The 21901-nt window shown below is 42.1% G+C and overlaps 1 protein-coding gene across 1 annotated transcript in view; it reads left to right on the plus strand.

The window, feature by feature from the left end:
* Positions 1–21901, plus strand: part of LOC129813578 (hippocampus abundant transcript 1 protein-like) — a 43546-nt gene that overhangs the window by 1530 nt on the left and 20115 nt on the right. Inside the window, exons 2-7 of the mRNA XM_055865900.1 lie at positions 3816–3911; positions 11572–11634; positions 12045–12172; positions 13837–13951; positions 14999–15217; positions 15819–15932. Of these exons, the coding sequence (XP_055721875.1) occupies positions 3816–3911; positions 11572–11634; positions 12045–12172; positions 13837–13951; positions 14999–15217; positions 15819–15932 (735 nt within the window). The remainder of the gene's footprint in view (positions 1–3815; positions 3912–11571; positions 11635–12044; positions 12173–13836; positions 13952–14998; positions 15218–15818; positions 15933–21901) is intronic.

The raw sequence follows: 21901 nt of genomic DNA on the forward strand, positions 1-21901 counted from the left end.
GCAACCACAAAAAAAACAATCAATCAATCAATGCAATTCTATAACTTCCAAAATAGTTTTTACAGTGGTGGGGGAGAGCCAAGATGGAGGCATGGTGGCTTTAACACAATGGTGGGGGAGAGCCAAGATCGAGGCGCGGTGGCTTCAAAACAACGAGCCCTGTCAGTCATCTAGTGTCTGTGTGTGGTACCAGTCAAAAGTTTGGACAACTGCTCATTCCAGGATTTGTCTTTGTTTACTATTTTCTACATTCTAGAATAATAGTGAAGACCTCAAAACTATGAAATAACACATATGGAATCACGTAGCAACCAAAAAACTGTTAAACAAATCAAAATATATTTTTTAGATTTTAGATTCTTCAAAAGTAGCCACCCTTTGTCTTGATGACAGTCTCAACGTCAACAGTGAAGAGGCGACTCCGGGATGCTCCTCTGTCCACTGTCGGTGTTCTTTTTTGCCCATCTTAATCTTTCCTTTTTATTGGCCAGTCTGAGATGTCTTTTTCTTTGCAACTCTGCCTAGAAGACCAGCATCCCTGAGTCGCCTCTTCACTGTTGACGTTGAGACTGGTGTTTTGCGGGTACTATTTAATGAAGCTGCTATTTGAGACATTCTAATGTACTTGTCCTCTTGTTCAGTTGTTCACCGGGGCCTCCCACTCCTCTTTCTATTCTGGTTAGCGCCAGTTTGCACTGTTGTGTGAAGGGAGTAGTACACAGCGTTGTACGAGATCTTCAGTTTCTTGGCAATTTCTCACATGGAATAGCCTTAATTTCTCAGAACAAGAATAGACTGATGAGTTTCAGAAAAGTCCTTTGCATCTGGCCATTTTGAGCCTGTAATCAAATGCTGATGCTCCACAAAGATACTCAACTAGTCTAAAGGACAGTTTTATTGTTTCTTAATTAGAACAACAGTTTTCAGCTGTGCTAACATAATTGTAAAAGGGTTTTCTAATGATCAATTAGCCTTTTAAAATGATGAACTTGGATTAGCTAACACAACGTGCCTTTGGAACACAGGAGTGATGGTTGCTGATAATGGGCCTCTGTTTATGGAATATCTACATAGGTGTACAATCAGCCGTTTCCAGCTACAATAGTCATTTACAACATTAACCATGTCTACACTGTATTTCTGATCAATTTGATATTTTAATGGACAACATTTTTTTGCTTTACTTTCAGAAACAAGGACATTTCTAAGTGACACAACTTTTGAATGGTAGTGTAGGTATGCACGTCAGCTTGGACATCTTGGATGTTTGCATTTTTAGCTAAATTTGTCCGATTCCGATATGTTTACCGAATTCTTTTTATATATATATTTTTATATATCGTGCATCCCTACATACATACTCACTCACTGGTTGGATGTGTTGCTTTCCTAGGTAGGTAGCTAGCTGAAGCATGAGGTTGATACAGTGTCTGTAGGGATGTGATGGCTATAAAATGCATGATTTGTAAATGTCATCTGAAAGGACTGTATCAAACTTCGTGAATTGTTGTCAGTTAACCTTTCTAGGACACACGTTCCGCTAGCAGAACCCCTCGACAACATTCCGCTGAAAAGGCAGCGCGGGAAATTCAAAAATATTTTTTTAGAAACATGTACCTTTCACACATTAACAAGTCCAATACAGCAAATGAAAGATAAACATCTTGTTAATCTACCCATCGTGTCCGATTTAAAACAAATAAAATGCTTTACAGCGAAAACACAACATATGATTATGTTAGATCACCGCCAAGTCCAAAAAACACACAGCCATTTTCCCAGCCAAAGATAGGAGTCACAAAAAGCAGAAATAGAGATAACATTAATCACTAACCTTTGATGATCTTCATCAGATGACACTCATAGGACATCATGTTACACTATACATGTATGTTTTGTTCGATAATGTGCATATTTATATCCAAAATCTCAGTTTACATTGGCACCATGTTCAGAAATGCCTCCAAAATATCCGGAGAAATTGCAGAGAGTCACATCAAAAACAGAAATACTCATCATTAATGTTGATGAAAGATACATGTTTTACATAGAATTAAAGATACACTTGTTGTTAATGCAACCGCTGTGTCAGATTTCAAAAAAACTTTACGGAAAAAGCAAACCATGCAATAATCTGAGACGCCGCTCAGATAGAAACAACATATCTCCGCCATGTTGGAGTCAACAGAAATACGAAATTACATTATAAATATTCCCTTACCTTTGATGATCTTCATCAGAATGCACTCCCAGGAATCCTAGTTCCACAATAAATTGTTGTTTTGTTCGATAATGTCCATTATTTATGTCCAAGTAGTACACACATCCAAACGCTCGTGCAGGTCCAGGTGAACTTCGGACGAAAACTTCAAAAAGTTATATTACAGGTCGAATAAACGTGTCAAACTTAGTATAGAATCAATCTTTAAGATATTATAAATATTCAATAACGTTCCAACCGGAGAATTCCTTTGTGTCTATAGAAGTAATGGAACGCAAGTCGATATCATGTGGAATGTGCATGACCAAGACCTGGCGCTCTGCCAGACCACTGACTCAAACAGCTCCCATCCGGCTCAACATCACAGTAGAAGCTTCATTCAACGTTCTACAGACTCTTGACGTCTAGTGGAAGCCGTAGGAAGTGCAAACAGATCCATATCCCACTGGGATTTCAATAGGCGATGAGTTGTAAATCGACCAGCCTCAGAATTCCCACTCCTGTTTGGATTTTTTCTCAGGTTTTGCCTGCCATATGAGTTCTGTTATACTCACAGACATCATTCAAACAGTTTTAGAAACTTAGAGTGTTTTCTATCAAATAGTAATAATAATATGCATATATTAGCATCTGGGACAGAGTAGGAGGCAGTTCACTCTGGGCACGCTATTCATCCAAAGTGAAAATGCTGCCCCCTATCCCTAAAAAGTTAATGACTTTGTCAGTTCACACTACTCCAAACAAAACGTTACCTAGCTGGCTGAAATACGAGTATGAGTTTGCTTGAGTTTTGTCCCTTCAATTCAGGCTTCAATAATAACCAAAAGGTCAATGATCTTGATTGAGTAATGTGGTCCTTTGGAACATGGTTTGGGTAGGTACTAGAATTGAGAGGGAGATACCACTTGTTTATGTTGGCTATAGTCTTGAGCCAATGAGATCTCACGAGAACCATATTTTCTCAACAATAATACTTTGGATTTCAAATAGCCTTTGACATGGTCTTGGTTACCTGCAGACTAGCTTGATCTAGGCGATGGCAGTCAGAATGAAACTAGCCATCCTTGACATTGCATTGCATGATTTGTGGTCTAGAACGAACACACCCAGCCCTACTTTTACAGCAAACGCGGCTTTCCCACCTCTCTGTCAAGACTCACATGTTTCCCTCTTCCATCTCTGGGGAAGTATACGCTTCTGCGTTCCTCCCCACGCATGTAAAAGGATTGGATTGGTGTTAGCATGGGTAGGAAGTTCCATCATATTTCACCAGTCTTTTCCCTTTTAAATTCATGAACAGAAGTGAACATGTTCGTAGACACTTGGGGTTAGACGGGCAGTCCCACTCACTATACTCAGCACCTGTTGCAGTTTGGTGGATGTAAACTCACACTGCTCACACTACTTTTGAAACGATTGTTGTCCGTTGGCTATTTTAAATTAAAGTTTTGTGGTTGTGCAGTCAGCATTTTGGAATTGTATGCCTGTCAGCTAATCTGCTTTTTTTTTTCTTATTTTCTCCTCTCTCCCCCCTCCCTCCTTTTCTCTTATCTCTCTTTTTTCTGTTTCTCCTCTCTATCTCTCCATGCTGTAGCCCCAGGGGATGGGTGAGCCCAGCGTCTATCATGCTGTGGTGGTGATCTTCCTGGAGTTCTTTGCCTGGGGGCTTCTTACCACACCCATGCTAACGGTAGGTTAACCCCCCCCCCCCCCCCATCAAACCCCTGAGACACCTGCTTACCATGCTGACGGTAGGTTAACCCCCCCATCAAACCCCTGAGACCACCTGCTCACTAAGCCCATGCTGACTGTAGGTTAACCCCCCCCATCAAACCCCTGAGACCACGCGCTTACCATCCCCATGCTAACGGTAGGTAAACCCCCCCATCAAACCCCTGAGACCACGCGCTCACCATGCCCATGCTAACAGTAGATTAACCCCCCCAAACCCCTGAGACCACCTGCTCACCACGCCCATGCTAACGGTAGGTTAACCCCCCCCCATCAAACCCCTGAGACCACCTGCTCACCATGCCCATGCTAACGGTAGGTTAACCCCCTGAGCCCACGGTCACGTCCCTAGAGTGCACTACTGTTTCCCAGGACCCATAGGGCTTATTCAGTGATGCGTACTGTAGAGCATAGGAGTAGGTCACATAGGACTGCTCACAGCTGAGCTCACCACGCCCATCCCCCCAGTAGAAACTGTAAGTAGGTAAACCACCACACAGCTGTGTCCACCTGCTCCCCTCAACTATGGAGCCTACCTAGGACTACATTACATACAGTCGTGATACAACCCATTTCCACGGTAACCACCACCACCAGCTGTTCTCTAGCTTATATTGGTCTACGTACAGTAGGGAACAGGAACACCTGTGTCTGTTCCACAAATTTACCACCGGCTAAAGCTATGACGTCTTGGGCCTAACGACACTCATGCCAATATATCCTCTAAACACCGGCTTCTCGGTCATTATCACATGAGTAAACCACCACCTGGTCTCAGGTGTGACTCACACCTGAGCCCAACTGCTCCTCTCAACTATTAAACCCACGGTTAGTGGTTACTTAGGGATGCATACAGCTGGGATATACAATGCATGGTCATTGGCTACCCTGCCCATGATCACAGTAATCTACAACCCACCTTGCTACTGTATGCAAAACAAGCTTCAACAACACATGCCCACGCTAGCCCAAATGGCCATCACACCGGAGGTCAAAGCATGCAGTACGCCTCGCGCCCTGAGTTTGTCCTGACCACATTACCTGTCTGGGAGAAGAAGAAAAATCTAACTCAAGGTCCTTGTTAAAGCGTAACAATAAGGTGTGATTGATCATGATGAACCACCTGATGCAAAGCATTACATTCAGGGACTTTTCTATGCAGAAAACCATTTGGCCTAAGTGTTTCGGGCCGCCTATGCCCCCCCAACTTACACATCTCAAACCAGATATAAAGTATGTAGAAGAGATAATGGATATAAATATATATTTCAATAAGATATTCTTTAAGAACTAACAATTTACCAAAATATAAGCTTGACAGTCAGAGAATCTAAAATTCCCCAAATTATTCATTCCAAAAGTATTTTGGTCATGGCCCCATTTGATTTTGTTTTAACGTTTGTGTCACTCAAATAGCATAAGCGATGGAAAGATGTGTAGAATTGCTGGAAATTTGCTTTAAAACCGCTAAATTGTCACTGTGGCCAGGTCGGTCTCTAAAATGTCAAGTCTGCGATCGCACCGTTGGCCATACCCCCGCCACGCCCACCACCTAAGCCCCATTTTGATTCAGGAAAAACCCTGACATTATGATGTTTCTCATCAGTCTCAGCTCTCTATAGGTGTCTGGCCAGCCATGTTCCACTAACCACTGAGCCAGCCCCGTTGCACACCACCACTGAGCACAACAAGCTCATAAATCGCTCTGGATGAGAGTGTCTGCTGAATGACCAAAATGATAAGAGCCCTCGTCCCCCAAAAGGACCGGATTGTATATAGCATTCATAATGACTGTTTTATGTTGCATTCATACCTCCCACCCATTCCTAATTCTTTCCTAAGCCCAACCAGGGAGTGACATTTCCCAACAAACAGCTGCACTAACGGCTATGAATAATTGAATTGATAATGAAATGTTGAGTGAGCCTGATGACGCAGCCTGTTGTGTGGATGAGAGGCTCTGTGTCGGTAGGAACTAATGGACTGAATATGTAAAGGGACATCAAACCGTGTATTATTTGAACTAGGTCCCTTTCACTTTTGAAAGGGCTTATCAGAAAGCGAGGGGGGGGGGGGGGAAGTTCAGTGCAAGGTTGTTATATGGCTGAGTCCCAAATGGCACCCTATTCCCTATATAGTGCACTACTTTTGAGAAGGGCCAATAGGGCTCTGGTCAAAAGTAGTGCACTATATAGTGTCGTGGAATATTCTAATCAAGTGAGAGACTGTCATTTCTTCAAACAATCATCTTTATTTAATTATTGCAATAATGAGGCTGGTCGACCCCCTCACCCTTGAGTGTTGGACCGAGTAACTTTACCTTTACACAAATGCAGAGTACTATATATAGCTGACACTAACAATACTCACTCGTGGTTGGTTCAACCCCTCCCATGCACACCAAGGAGCATCATAAGCCACTCTGGGTTCATCCTGTCATTATCTGCACGTGGGTTGTTGCCTTAACCCCACCCTGGATTAGTCTCCCAGATGCAGGGATGATTTTGACACAAGCAGGGATTGTTCTACTCATTAGCTATTAAGTTAATGTTTTAAGTATCCCTATATTTCTGTTATTACGGGGCTATCACCCAGGCAAGAGTGTGCCTTCGCGGGAAGTCTTGCTGTTAATGGACCTAACCTGGTGTGCGATGGCTAAAACTTTAAACTGGAACCTTGTCGTTGTGCCACTTCGAGTTAACATAGACAATAATGTGTTTTACTAGGGATAGCTATGTAATGCAGTCTTTAACTCATTTGTCAGCTCAAGCCATCTCTGGTGACCATACGCCCAGATTGGCTGCAGGGAACTAGTGGAGACCATAAAAACACAGACACTAGTAGGACAGAAATGTCTTACTATTAGTTAAGTATTAATTGTTAAATGTTTAATATCAAATCAGGTAAAGATGTAATTTTTCTCTCACAATAGGGAATAGGGTGCCATTTGGGACGGGGCCTAGATTCAGGCAGATATTAACACGACTCCCCTCAATGGAAGAACTAATGAAAGAAGTAATATCAGACAAACTATATACACGTTTACTATGGCTCTAGTTACTTTTCTCCCCAACCAAACAAATGATAACCACAAACAATCTTTGAGCTACAATATTGACAGTCACAGATGTTCATTACGGCACAAGGTAGCAAAACGTTTTGCAACGTAATAGGAAAACAAGTGTTTAACTTTTTGTTATTGGACAAGTGTTAAACAAATCAAATGTATTCTTCAAAGTAAACACCCTTTGCCTTGATGACAGCTTTGCACACTCTTGGCATTCTCTCAACCAGCTTCACCTGGAATGCTTTTCCAACAGTCTTGAAGGAGATCCCAACATATGCTGAGAACTTGTTGGCTGCTTTTCCTTCACTCTACAGTCCAACTCATCCCAAACCATCAAAATTTAAAAAAAATGTAACCTTTATTTAGCTAGGCAAGTTTAAGAACAAATTCCTATTTACAATGACAGTCTTGTTCAGGGGCAGAACGGCAGATTTTTACCTTGTCAGCTCGGGGATTCGATCCAGCAACCTTTTAGTTACTGGCCCAAGGTGCTAACCACTAGGCTACCTGCCGCCCCAAATTGGGTTGAGGTCGGGTGATTGTGGAGGCTAGGTGATCTGATGCAGCACTCCATCACTCTCCTTCTTGGTCAAATAGCCCTTACACAGCCCGGAGGTGTGTTGGGTCATTGTCCTGTTGAAAAACAAAATGATAGTCGTACTAAGCGCAAACCAGATGGAATGGTGTATCGTTGCAGAATGCTGTGGTAGCCATGCTGGTTAAGTGTGCGTCTTGAATTTTAAATAAATCACTGACAGTGTCGCCAGCAAAGCACCATCACACCACCACCTCCATGCTTCACGGTGGAAACCATACATGCGGAGATCATTCGTTCACCTACTCTGCATCTCACGAAGACATGGCGGTTGGGGAAAAAAATGTCAAATTTGGACTCATCAGACCAAAGGACAGATTTACACTGGTGTAGTGTCCATTACTCATGTTTCCTGGCCCAAGCAAGTCTCTTCTTATTGGTGTCCTTTAGTAGTGGTTTCTTTGCAGCAATTCAACCATGAATGCCTGATTCACGCAATCTCCTCTGAACAGTTGGTGTCTGTTACTTGAACTCTGTGAAGCCTTTATTTGGACTGCAGTCTGAGGCGCAATTAACTCTAATGAACTTATCCTCTGCAGTAGAGCGAGGGAACTCTGCGTCTTCCTTTCCTGTAGCGGTCCTCATGAGAGCCAGTTTCATCATAGAGCTTGATGGTTTTTGCGACTGGACATGAAGAAACTTTCAAAGTTATTAATTTTCCCGATTGACTGACCTTGGTCTTAATGATGGACTGTCTTTTCTTTTTGCTTATTTGAGCAGTTCTTGCAATAATATGGACTTAGCTCTATTTGGTTAAAAAAACATTCTGTATACCACCCCTAACTTGTCACAGCACAACTGATTGACTCAAACACATTAAGGAAAAAAATTCCACAAATTAACTTTTAACAAGGCACACCTGTTAATTGAAATGCATTCCAGGTGACTCAAGAACCTGGTTGAGAGAATGCCAAATGTGCAAAGCTGTCAAGGCAAAGGGTGCCTGCTTTGAAGAATCTCAAATATAAGATATATTTTGATTTAACACTTTTTTTGGCTTACATAATTCCATATGTGTTGTTTCATAGTTTTGATGTCTTCACTATTATTCTAGATTGTAAAAAATAAAGCAAAACCATTGAATGAGTAGGTGTGTCCAAACTTTTGACTGGTACTCTCAGAGCAAAAAGCAAGCCATGAGGTCGAAGGAATTGTCTGTAGAGTTCCGAGACAGGATTGTGTCGAGGCACAGATCTGGGGAAGGGTACCAAAACATTTCTGCAGCAGTGAAGGTCCCCAAGAACACAGTGGCCTCCATCATTCTTACATGGAAGAAGTTGAGAACCACCAAGACACTTTCTGGAGCTGGCCGCCCGGCCAAACTGAGCAATCAGGGGAGAAGGGCCTTGGTCAGGGAGGTGACCATGAATCCGATGGTCACTCTGATGGAGCTCTAGAGTTCCTCTGTGGAGATGGGAGAAAGTTCCAGAAGGACAACCATCTCTGCAGCACTCCACCAATCAGGTCTTTATGGTAGAGTGACCAGACTGAAGCCACTCCTCAGTAAAAGGCACACAACAGCCCGCTTTGTTTGCCAAAAGGCGCCTGAAGACTCACAGACCATGAGAAACAAAAAATCACCCGTTTTCGCTTCATCATTATGGGGTGTGGTGTGTAGATTTGTTACGGTACAGCCTTTTTCCCCTCAATGTGGAAAAGGTTAAGGGGTCTGAATACTTTCCGAATGCACTGTAAAGTTCCATAAATGTTTTAAACTGGTACCGAGGGACCTTCAGGTGAGGCATGTTGGCATCAGAGCAAAACATCCGACATGTTCGGGAGAGCCACACAGGTCTTATCAGTGTGTAACCCAAACTGTTTGGACGCTACAGACAGAAGTTGGCAGATCAGCTGTACCGACTTCAGACGAGTCCCAAGACACTTGTGGAATGGAGAACACCATCGTGTATGTGAGTCATCTTTTCATAGAGAGGTCAAAATAGTTTTTTGGCCAAACCGTTCGGCCGCTACAGACTATTTTGTGAGAAGACCGGTTTTCGGGATGTCTCATGGACTGACAAACACCGCCGTAACTGTCACCTTTCGGATTTTTTTTTTAAGGGGATTTTTGTATTATGCTAATTTGATTTTGGCAGGGGTGCGGACATCGCCTTATTAAGCGAATCAATGTGATCAGTAGATCTGGCACCTGTTAATGGCTACATTACGTTAAATGAGCCCAAGGCCAACCTTGCGTACCACGATATGCATCAGGTCAAGCATTTTGGTACGTCTAATACATTTAAATATTGAGTTAGGGTCCTAGTGAGATCATGTTGCTGTAGGTTAGTATCATCGCATTATCACATTTCAAAGTCATAATTTTTTAAAATTACAAATAATCAATGATTCAACCTGTTTGTGCCCAGTGCGTCGACTCTCTACCAATGCGATGAAGAGGATCTTGCGTATTATTTGAAACTTCTGTTTTACTTTTGATCAGCAATTTCTGCATTTTAAGCTGATTGGCTACTCCTTTTTAAGGGCCACAAAATAACAATGGGAGTTAAATGTTTTCTCAAGGTGATTATTATAATACGATTATTGTTATGGTAACAGTAAATGCAAATAACAATCTAGTAATCATTACTCTTAATGTTGTAAACACTTCTATGATATTATATGAAGGCTAAACTTTTTTTCTTAAAATATATTGTTAAACCCATTTTCTAAGTCTGCTAGGATTTCCTCCTAATTAAATGTTTTACCATCTTCATTGCGGGACTTTTATTTTGAAGGGACTCACCGGGGTCACGGCCTTAATCTTTCTTCTCAAGGTTTGTATTGAGTCCATGTCCTCCTAACCAATACTCAGACCCTGGCTGTGTCAGAAAGGGAACATTATTCCCTATATAGCACACTACTTTTTGACCAGGGCTCGTAGGGAATAGGGTGGTACCATTTTTAGGATGCAATCCGTCCTGTCTGACTCTGAATATGCACAGGGTCATGTTCCTACTGGTGTCAATGACCCCTCCCTCACTTGTTCTCAAGCTGTGCCCCCCCCCCCCCCCCCATCTCAAATACTATAGAATTAATTTTAAGTGCATGGCATTGATTTAGCCCATGTATTTGGACTGCCATGCCTGACTTCTGATCTCTGTATCATTTCCCTCAAATTCACAATGTGCCTGCTTGCCTCAGTGTGTTTCGGTGACCTTCCTTAGACCTCCCTTCAGTTAACAATGAATCAAAACGTTGTACTTTAAAAGATGGCTAACTTTACACAGTGTGCTGGAGTCCCCTTCGACCTTTCTACCTCCGTTTTTAGTTTCTGTGACCTAACTATTTGTTATCTCCGATGCAGAAAGGTTACGATCAAATAATGAAGTGGATATTGTGTAATGGGTATTTTCCTGTGCTGTAGTTTGACTAACTGTTGACCTAAGTGAACATTTTTAAATAGTTGTCATTTAGCAGACTTTTTATCCATAGCGATTTACAGTTTGTGCATTCATCTTAAGATGGCCACATGTCGTAGTAAAGTACATTTATCTTTAAAGTAACTATCAGCAGTGTCAACGGGCATTCTGTTGGGGGGGGGGGGTTACTGTTGTGAAGACCAGTCACCTTAGGTCATAAGTCTGTTACCCTGTACTAATTTATTTTTTTATTTTACCGTTATTTTACCAGGTAAGTTGACTGAGAACACGTTCTCATTTGCAGCAACGACCTGGGGAATAGTTACAGGGGAGAGGAGGGGGATGAATGAGCCAATTGTAAACTGGGGATTATTAGGTGACCATGATGGTTTACAGTAATACAGACACAACAGTTATTTTTGTTTTGTCTCTTTTTCTATATTGAAGTCGATATTGTGAAAGTGAATGCATGAGTACTTTCCTCTGCTTTAGTTTGACTAACACTGAAGTGTTAACACGGTACTGTGTGGGTTATCTTACTGTAGGCTACTGTATGGACACAACAGTTGAGGTGTTATCTGTGTTTGTTTCCCAGGTCTTACATCAAACATTCCCTCAACACACATTCCTGATGAATGGGCTTATTCACGGCGTCAAGGTAAGATAACGACAGTTTACAGCGGCCTAGCCTGTTGCAGTCTAGCCTGTAGCTAGGACACTCGTTAGGTAAACTCACCATGTTCCATTTTAATCTCCGGTTGTTTATGTAGTTGGGTGTGTAGATGCTGGTAATCTCTTGTTGACTGTGTAGTGGAGTGTTTCAATGATGTTAACCTCAGGTTATCTGTGTAGATGTTGTTAACCTCAAGTTAGGTGTGTGTAGATGTTGGAAGGTGGGAGTTTGTATGCCTAGTATAGTAGGTTGTATCATGGGAAAGCATGGACTACTGGACTAGAGCCACAAACAGTACGTGTGAATGATTGTCCATGTTAGTTAACTGTCAGTTACTCATTATTTCAGTGCCCAGATCACCAAGGTCTCCTCATTCCTCTCCCTCTCTCCCCTAGGGTATTCTGTCGTTCCTGAGTGCTCCTCTGATTGGTGCGCTATCAGATGTATGGGGTAGGAAGTCCTTCCTGCTGCTAACGGTCTTCTTCACCTGCGCCCCCATCCCCCTCATGAAGATCAGCCCATGGTGAGAACACGCACGCACACACACACTACATCACTAATCACTATGGGCTGTGATTGTGCAGAGCCAGATTAATATATTTTTTTAAGCATAGTTAACTTCAAGTGTGTAGAGACATAAAGGTGTTTTAAAGACGCACTATGCAGAAATCGCACCGCCATTTCCTGGTTGCTACAATTCTAATAGTTCTAATTTCAGTTTGTGACAAAAAACAAGCAAGTAACGTAAACTCACCCCATTCCGTACAAATATGCGCAACCGCAACATTCAAACGAGGATACAAACCGAGCGACTGTGTTGACTTCAAAATCTGGGGTGTTGAACTATCTTTCTATTCAAGCGTTGATTGACATGGTAATGGCTCTATAGTATTGGAGAAAAGTTGAAAGAACTGACCCTCCGTTACATCGTGGCGTGTCATGTCGTAACGTACAGCACGCATAAAGCAACTATTTCTGTCTTACAATCTCTCTCCACCAGGTGTAGCACTTCTCTCATCCTTTAAAAACAAGAAATGGACAGTGAAGGGAGTAAGGGGGGGGATACCTAGTCATTTTTTGCGTCATCCTTGCATGCGATCATCATTCTCAAAGCCGCTGTTTACTCCTAAGATCACTTTAGCACCGCCCTAAAAAACAGATTCAAATTTGACACAAACTTTCAAATAGGTATGAAATGACACATTATATAAACTCTTTATAGTGTTTTATTTACATTTTAGAGGCGTTAAGGTGAGAAGTTGGACAGATCGAGTGAAAAAAAGCTATTTTCCCACATCTCTCCTTCTCACTATCACGCATTAGTTTCGCTTCCCCGCCCGCCATTTGTACAAAGACCCGACGGGGCTCATTGCCTTCTTGAATCATGCAGAAACGGGCAGCGTAGGGGTCATGTAATTGATTCTGTTGGAAACGTGAGAAATTATGCTTTACAATGGCATTGACATTACAGTTGATCTGGAAGTATTACGTTTTTGTGGCGCTAAAATAACGTCAATTGTACGGACCAAGGGGATGTACAAAAGTCAGTGAGTTTACATTATAGTATAGGGCCTTCAAACTCAACTCTGGACATCGAAGCCAGTTCCACTGCATTTTTTTTCATTGTTTCCCTCCATTTAGGGACTGATTTAGACCTGGGACACCAGGTGTGTGCAGTTAATTATCAGGTAGAACAGAACCAGCAGCGTCCGGACCTCGTAGGATAAGAGTTGACTACCCCTGGTGTAGAGAATCATTATACCATCCAAAACCGCTGCAAAATACATTTTCATAACCAAAACAATTGTATTTTCACCCGTTTGAAGCTGGTGTACAAAACCGAAAGTAAAAGACGCGTGAACGGTTAGCATAGAAACAGCGCACATAGACCAGATCTACCACTTCTTAGACTTGCTTTTAATGTGACTGACAGATCTATAACACACACTTCTATGTGCATTGGGTCGGGTCATCCAAGAAGTTACATATTGCAGCTTTAAGTTCAAGAGTAGATTAAGCAACTGCCCCCGTATTGCTGGCCCCATATCGGTCGCTTCCCTGTGGTTCAACAGGACCTCCACTGTAGTGGTATCCACAGTCACAATAGAGCAATACAGACTTGCTAACATATCACCTGACTCATCTCTTCTCCTCCCTCCATTCACCTCCTTCCCGTCCTCTCTACAGGTGGTACTTTGCAGTCATTTCCATGTCTGGTGTGTTTGCCGTCACCTTCTCTGTGATCTTTGCGTATGTGGCGGACATCACGGCAGAACACGAGAGGAGCACAGCCTACGGTTTGGTGAGGAGGGAAACTAAATAACAACCTAGATGGACATCCTATCAGTGTTATTTTTGCTGTTTTATATATATATGCGACTCTGGGATGCTGAACTTCTAGGCAGAGTTGCAAAGAAAAAGTAATATCTCAGACTGGCCAATAGAAATAAAAGATTAAGACGGGCAAAAGAACACCGACACTGGACAGAGGAACTCTGCCTAGAAGGCCAGCATCCCGGAGTCGCCTCTTCACTGTTGGCGTTGAGACTGGTGTTTTGTGGGGTCTATTTAATGAAGCTGACAGTTGAGGACTTGTGAGCTGTCTGTTTCTCAAACTAGACACTCTAATGTACTTGTTCTCTTGCTCAGTTATGCCCCCGGGCCCTCCCACTCTTTCTATTCTGGTTAGAGCCAGTTTGCGCTGTTCTGTGAAGGGAGTAGTACACAGCGTTGTATGAGATCTTCAGTTTCTTGGTAATTTCTTGCATGGAATAGCCTTCATTTCTCAGAACAAGAATAGACTGACGAGTTTCAGAAGAAAGTTTTTTTTTTTTTTTTTTGGCCATTTTGAGCCTGTAATCGAATCCACAAATGCTGATGCTCCAGATACTCAACTAGTATATAGAAGGCCAGTTTTTTTTATTGCTTCTTTAATCAGGACAACAGTTTTCAGCTGTGCTAACTTAATTGCAAAAGGGTTTTCTAATGATCATTTGGCATTTTCAAAATGATAAACTTGGATTAGCTAACACGATGTGCCATTGGAACACAGGAGTGATGGTTGCTGATAATGAGCCTCTATACGCCTATTTAGATATTCCATAAAAAAATCTGCTGTTTCCAGCTACAATAGCCATTTACAACATTAACAATGTCTGCACTGTATTTCTGATCAATTGATGTTATTTTAATGGACAATTTATTTTGCTTTTCTTTAAAAAACAAAGACGTTTCTAGGTGACCCCAAACTTTTGAACAATATACACTCCTGATTTAAGAATGACTCCAGTTCTCCCTCTTCTCCTGTCCTCCCCTCTACCATTCCCCCCCCCCCCCCCCCCCCCTTCAGGTGTCCGCTACCTTTGCAGCCAGCCTAGTGACGAGCCCGGCCATTGGAGCGTACCTGTCGGAGACGTACGGTGACACCCTGGTAGTGATCCTGGCTACGGCCATCGCCCTGCTGGACATCATTTTCATCCTGGTGGTCGTCCCCGAGTCGTTGCCTGAGAAGATGAGACCAGCCTCCTGGGGAGCACCCATCTCCTGGGAGCAGGCTGACCCCTTCGCTGTGAGTACTATACTATATAGTATACTACCTCCTAGGAGCAGGCTGACCCCTTCCCCTTCACATAATTTTCATTAGGAATGTAGTACAGTAAAAGTTGTCAAATATAAATAGTAAAGTCCAGATACCCCTAAAAACTACTTAAGTAATACTTTTACTTTGGTACTGTACACCACTTCAATGTTGTCATTAGCTAGCAAAGTTAGTCTAAAATAGCTAGCAATGCTATCTCAAATCTCTCCTCAATATAAGCTAGATAGCCAACTGCATCTAAAGTCAATCTCGCGACATCAAAATGATGACAAGGTTTTCCTACTAATTATTTGCATTCTTTAGAATTGTCATTGTGTTTTCAAGCCATGGTAATGCTCTTTGGACGGAATCGTCATCAGCGCCTAATGAGGATGCATTGAGTAGACTGCTCAGTTGGGCATCAGTAATAAAACGACCATTCAAGACAATATTGGTGCGACTATGAATTATGTAATTTTGCTGAATACCGTTCTGCCTGAGGGAAGCCTCCAACTCTAAGGAACAGGACAACCGATCTGTGTTTGACAACAAAATGTATCTGAATGTAATTTATTTTATGTCCCCTCTCCAGTCTCTGCGGAAGGTGGGCCAGGATTCCACGGTGCTTCTCATCTGCATCACAGTATTCCTGTCTTACCTACCTGAGGCCGGACAATACTCCAGCTTCTTCCTCTATCTCAGACAGGTACTGACAACACCTAGACACACCCCCTCCAGGGTTCTCCAACTGGCGGCCCGCGTGTGATTTTTTTTTTTGGCCCCTCAAGTTTTCTGAGCAATAAAAATCTGGTTTTACACAGACAACAAAATAAACTGTACCACACAGAGTCCTGGGAGTTAAGTAAAAATACACAAAAAATAATAGAAAAATTAGCAGTTGTAAAATAAAAAGACAGCAGTAAGATGTATATGGCATTTATGGGAGGTTTTCTACATATGACCATAATGGTGACCAAATTTTCCAGAACTTCTCAGTATTCTCATGCAGGTCAAAAGTGAGCTTTTTTTCTGGCGGTAAAATAGCAGGAGCCTGAAAGCCACATCCTCGCAGACAGTATTTCAGGTGTGGACATCAACAGCAAAATAAATATTTTAACAAAATAGACAAGAGTATTAAACAGATGTTCAGAAGAGTCAGGATCAAAATACAATGTTAGTCAAAATAAAGAAGTTCTAGGTTTGGTGAAAGAGCATATTGTCTAAGATCTTCTGAATCTGTAAATGAACCTCCTCCCATTTAAGACTGGATTCTGTTACAGTCCCAAAATACATGCGCAAAGGTGCCAGTATCTGGTTGACATTTTGAAACGAATGAAGGCAAACCGGTGTAAACTAGGTTCTATGAAATAATTCAACATTTTAGATTTGGGGCAAGACCCTTTCACAGATAGCAGTCCAGTCCTCATCACCAAATGCACTCAATGTCTCTCTTCCAAAATATGTCTCTGTGTCAGATTTAAATCCCTCCGAGCAGTAGAATTTGAAACGTTTTTTTCAACCACATAGTTTGAAAAAAACATAGTTTACCCACTTTAACTTGGCAAGTCGGTTAAGAACACATTCTTATTTACAATGATGGCCTAGGTACAGTGGGTTAACTGCCTTGTTCAGGTGCAGAGCGACAGATTTTTACCTTGTCAGTTCGGGGATTCGATTTTGCAACCTTTCGGTTACAAGTTATGCTCTAAACACTAGGCTACCTGCCGCTACCTGCCGATTTTAAGGGCAATCGGTGACCAGAGTGATAAATGGTCTGGATTCTCTAAGTATCTCCTTGCATTTTTCCAAACTGAGTGTATTACATACTATAAAATGGTCAGATAAGGCCTGCATTTTTTTCACAATTATTGATAAATGGTAAAGAACATAACGCCCATGGATGACATGCTGTAGATTCCATCCCAGTCCGAAGTGAGTCACGTCTGTCTAGGCACCAACAAGTGATTGATGTGTGCAGGCCAATGAAATAGTAGAGCCCTCTCAAGTCCTTAGGCTTAATTAGTTTGGTTAATTTGATTCTAGGTTTCTTATTTATTCCAGATATATTTAGAGATACTGGCCTTTAAAAAATAAAATAAAAAACACTTTTGGGAAGATTTGAGGGTATTTTCATCCATATTAGGTGAACCATTTAGACATTTCAGAACATTTTGTACTTTAGTCCCACCCCATTTTAGGGGTCCAAAAGTATTGGGACAAATTCATTTGTGTATTAAAGTAGTAAAAAGTTTAGTATTTGATCCCATATTCATAGCACGCAATAATTACGTCAAGCTTGTGACTCTACTCTACTCTACTCTTTGTTGGATGCAGTTGCTGTTTGTTTTGGTGGTTTCAGATTATATTGTGCCCAATAGAAATGAATGGTAAATAATGTATTGTCATTTTGGAGTCACCTTTATTGTCAATAAGAAATAGAATATGTTTCTAAACACTTCTACATTCATGTGGATGCTACCATGATTACAGATAATCCTGAATCGTGATGAGTGAGAAAGAGAATAAGATCATAACCCCAAAACATGCGAATCCTCTCACCATTACAATAACAGAGGAGGTTATTATTTTTGCGGGGGTATAATGTTTGTGAGTCTAACTTTCTCACTCATAATTATTCACGATTCATTTAGGATAATCTGTAATCATGGTAAGATCCGCATCAAACCAACTCCTAGCTTCAACCCCTAACATCTAGCCTCAACCCCTATTTTGGTGGGTAGATTCAGTGATGCATCAGCACATTTATAGTGGAGAGAAGTCCATTCTTCCCACGCAGGAAAGTTCAGAGTACAAAAATAATACAATGTGGTCTGCTTCATATCTGTGAATTCACTGGCTGTGGGGAGTTCCAATGGCAGGCCTCTGAACAAACTCCTTAGAATGTGGCCAAGTAGGGCTACTGTTTTTATAGTGTCAACAACATGGTCTGGTATGTCCCCAGTTAACTACAGTTAGCGAACTAGTCAGCCAGCAGGGCTCAGCACTGCGACCCCAAACTCTCGCATATGTCACACTGCCCTTTGACATTGCAGTGTGACACCAGTTTATTTATTTATTGCTCGTAGGTTGCCAGTGAAATATATGTAGCTGGTTGCATTCGTTTTTGTTCACAATATTACTTTTTGTTTTTTATTCAAACAGCAATGGGTACTCAAGCCAGGTATTCAAAAAGTTTGGTTCGAAGTGTTGGTTGAGTCTTTGATATTCCAAATCCAGTCATGCTGTTTTGAATGAACATCTCTAAAGGCTTTCCCAAATAAATGTTGCCTGCAAAGTAGGCCAACCTGGCAGAATTATATCGTGATCATTTGTATTAATCGGATGGCATTTGTTTTGCAAACTCTGCTATCACATGTAGCCTAAATTGTACAGTGCTAGTGTAACGGATGTGAAATGGCTAGCTAGTTAGCGGGTACGCGCTAGTAGCATTTCAATCAGTTACGTCACTTGCTCTGAGACTTAAGTAGTGTTGCCCCTTGCTTTGCAAGGGCCGTGGCCTTTGTGGAGCGATGGGTAACGATGCTTCGTGGGTGACTGTTGTCGATGTGTGCAGAGGGTCCCTGGTTCGCGCCCGTGTCGGGGCGAGGGGACGGTTTAAAGTTATACTGTTACACTAGCCAAACACAATGGTCATTTACAAGGCGCACAATTGAGTTAAAGGGCAACCACACCATCTGTGTTGTATTGTTCCCAGACCTGAACTTAGAACTTACATTTTTTAAATGTTTTTTTTGTGTGTGAATACATGGGGAAAAAATAGGATGACTCGGAAACCTGGAAAAATAAAACTGTGAAAAAGGAGTTTACCAAAAGATAACTGATATTATAGGGCCCTACAACTGTAGTGACTGTTTAAATCACTAACAATAAAACCCTCTTCGAGATTGAGCAAAGGTTTTATTTTATTCCCTCAACAATCAATGTGTAAGATGGTGCCGACAGACAGGGCAGCTCTGCTTCTAGCTCCTAAGCAACTTTGCAAAATTTTGTTATGTTATTTCTTACAAAAAATATTCTGGGCTGGAAATAACTTTTGGATATCAGAGTGGTGGTAACTCACCAGCATTACGACAAGGAATTCTCTCGATACTCCGACGGCCCTCAATGAACTACACTGGACTTCATGCAAACTGGAAACCACATATCCTGAGGCCACATTTATTGTAGCTGACGATTTTAATAAAGCAAATATGCGGGAAAAGCTACGGAAGTTTTATCAACACATTGACTGTAGTACTCTCTTATGAAAAACACTAAACCACTGCTACTCACCTTTTTCGAGATGCCTACAAGGCCTCCCCCGCCCTCCCTTTGGCAAGTCAGATCACGACTTGCTCCGCCCTTCCTATAGGCAGAAACTTGAACAGGAAGTACCTGTGCTAAGGACTATTCAACACTGGTCTGACCAATCAGAATCCACGCCTCAAGATTGTTTTGATCACGCTGACTGGGATATGTTCCAGGTAGTCTCTGAGAATAACATTGATGAATACACGGACATGGTGACTGAGTTCATCAGGAAGTATATAGGGGATGTTGTTCCCACTGTGACTATTAAAACCTACCCAAACCAGAAACCGTGGCTAGATGGCAGCATTCGTGCAAAACTGAAAGCATTTAACCATGGCAAGGTGACTGGGAATATGGCAGAATACAAACAGTGTAGTTATTCATTCCGTAAGGCAATCAAACAGGCAAAACAAAATGGAGTCGCAAAATAACGGCTCCGAGACGTATGTGGCGGGGTCTACAGACCATCACAGATTACAAATGGAAAACGATCTATGTCGCGGACACAGTCTTGCTCCCAGACAAGCTAAACCACTTCGCCCGCTTTGAGGATAACACAGTGCCACCGACGCGGCCCGCTCCCAAGGACTGTGGGCTCTCGTTTTCCGTGGCCAATGTGAGTAAGACATTTAAATGCGTTAACCCCCGCAAGACTGCCGGCCCAGATGGCATTCCTAGTCGCGTCCTCAGACCAGCTGGCTGGAGTGTTTACAGATATATTCAATCTCTCCCTATCGCAGTCTGCTGACCCCACTTGCTTCAAGATGTCCACTATTGTTCCTGTACCCAAGAAAGCAAAGGTAAATGACTATCGCCCCGTAGCACTCACTTCTGTCATCATGAAGTGCTTTGAGAGGCTAGTTAAGGATGATCTTACCTGACACCCTAGACCCACTTCCAGTTCACCCACGACTGCGTGGCCACGCCAGCATTCAAAAGTGACCAAAACATCAGCCAGGAAGCATAGGAACTGAGAAGTGGTCTGTGGTCACCACCTGCAGAATCACTCCTTTATTGGGGGTGTCTTGCTAATTGCCTATAATTTCCGCCTTTTGTCTATTCCATTTGCACAACAGCATGTGAAATGTATTGTCAATCAGTGTTGCTTCCTAAGTGGACAGTTTGATTTCACAGAAGTGTGATTGACTTGGAGTTACATTGTGTTGTTTAAGTGTTCCCTTTATTTTTTGAGCAGTGTGTGTGTGTATATATATGATAGATCATACATCAATTACTAATCATGTCATGAAAAGTCCCTGGTGGACTAATCTGATATGACGGCTAGTTACACAAAGGAAAGGGGTTGGGTTTGAATGAAAGAGCGGGAAGACTGAGGGACAAAGGGATTGGGTCTCTATCGGACCTTGAGAAGCTATGCTACCGTAAATACAATCTTATGCATTCTAATAACCGCCCCTTCAGAAAAGGAAAATGCAAGATATTTACTCTGAGCTGCTCTTCGATAAATGGGTTGAATATGGAAGACTGGTTTGCCCAGCAGAGATCGCCATTGCCCTTTTGAAGAATCTTTCTGATCGTAGTGTTGTAGATCAGATACGTTAAAGTACCCTGTCGATCTTAGGAGATTGTCTGTCCTTTCCTAGGCCACGTACGTTTACAGCTGCAGCTGATAACTCTACGTCTCGGATGTATCACTTCTTCTTTAGTGAATAATAGTTCATACTAAGTTGCCATAATCAGCTCGTGCTGTATTCTGGCTGAGCTAGTCGGAATTCATCGTCACCTCCACATGATCTGGTCTCATGTAAATTTCGTTAGAGTAGTTGTTCAACCATACACAACCACAGCTCACGCTGGGGTTTGCTTAGTCTAACGTGAATTGGGTCACGGAGGCTTTTATACTGGGGAAGAGAAGGGCGTGTTTCATCCCTCTACAACCAATGTCTGTTCACTTGGGTGTGGCCACTGAGTGAGCATAAGTTTACTTATGAAAACAATTCTCTCATTTAGAAGCTAAAATCACATTTCATCTTCTCACAAATAGTTTCATATTTAAACATTTAAATTGCACAATAATTCCATGTGAATCTGATAACTAGAATGTGTAGACTTCCAAGATACAATTTATCTCATATCAGATATGTCCCAGACACCAACTGATCTGACATCAAATTCTTTAAGTACCAACGGACACTTTCAACTGGTTGAGAAAGGGAAATATTGTTCCATTCCCCAACCTTGTGATGTTACCATACTTAATCTGTTGTAACAAAGGGCTTTCCAAGAGTCCATTCCGTAGAGTGGAGAGAAAAGGGGGGAAGGTTATTTATGGGGGGGTCATAAACCTCACCCAACAGGGCAATATCATGACAAGAGGGTGGTGCGGTCTGCCCAACGCATCAC

The sequence above is a fragment of the Salvelinus fontinalis genome, chromosome 17 (assembly GCF_029448725.1).
Source record: "Salvelinus fontinalis isolate EN_2023a chromosome 17, ASM2944872v1, whole genome shotgun sequence".
Lineage (NCBI taxonomy): Eukaryota > Metazoa > Chordata > Actinopteri > Salmoniformes > Salmonidae > Salvelinus > Salvelinus fontinalis.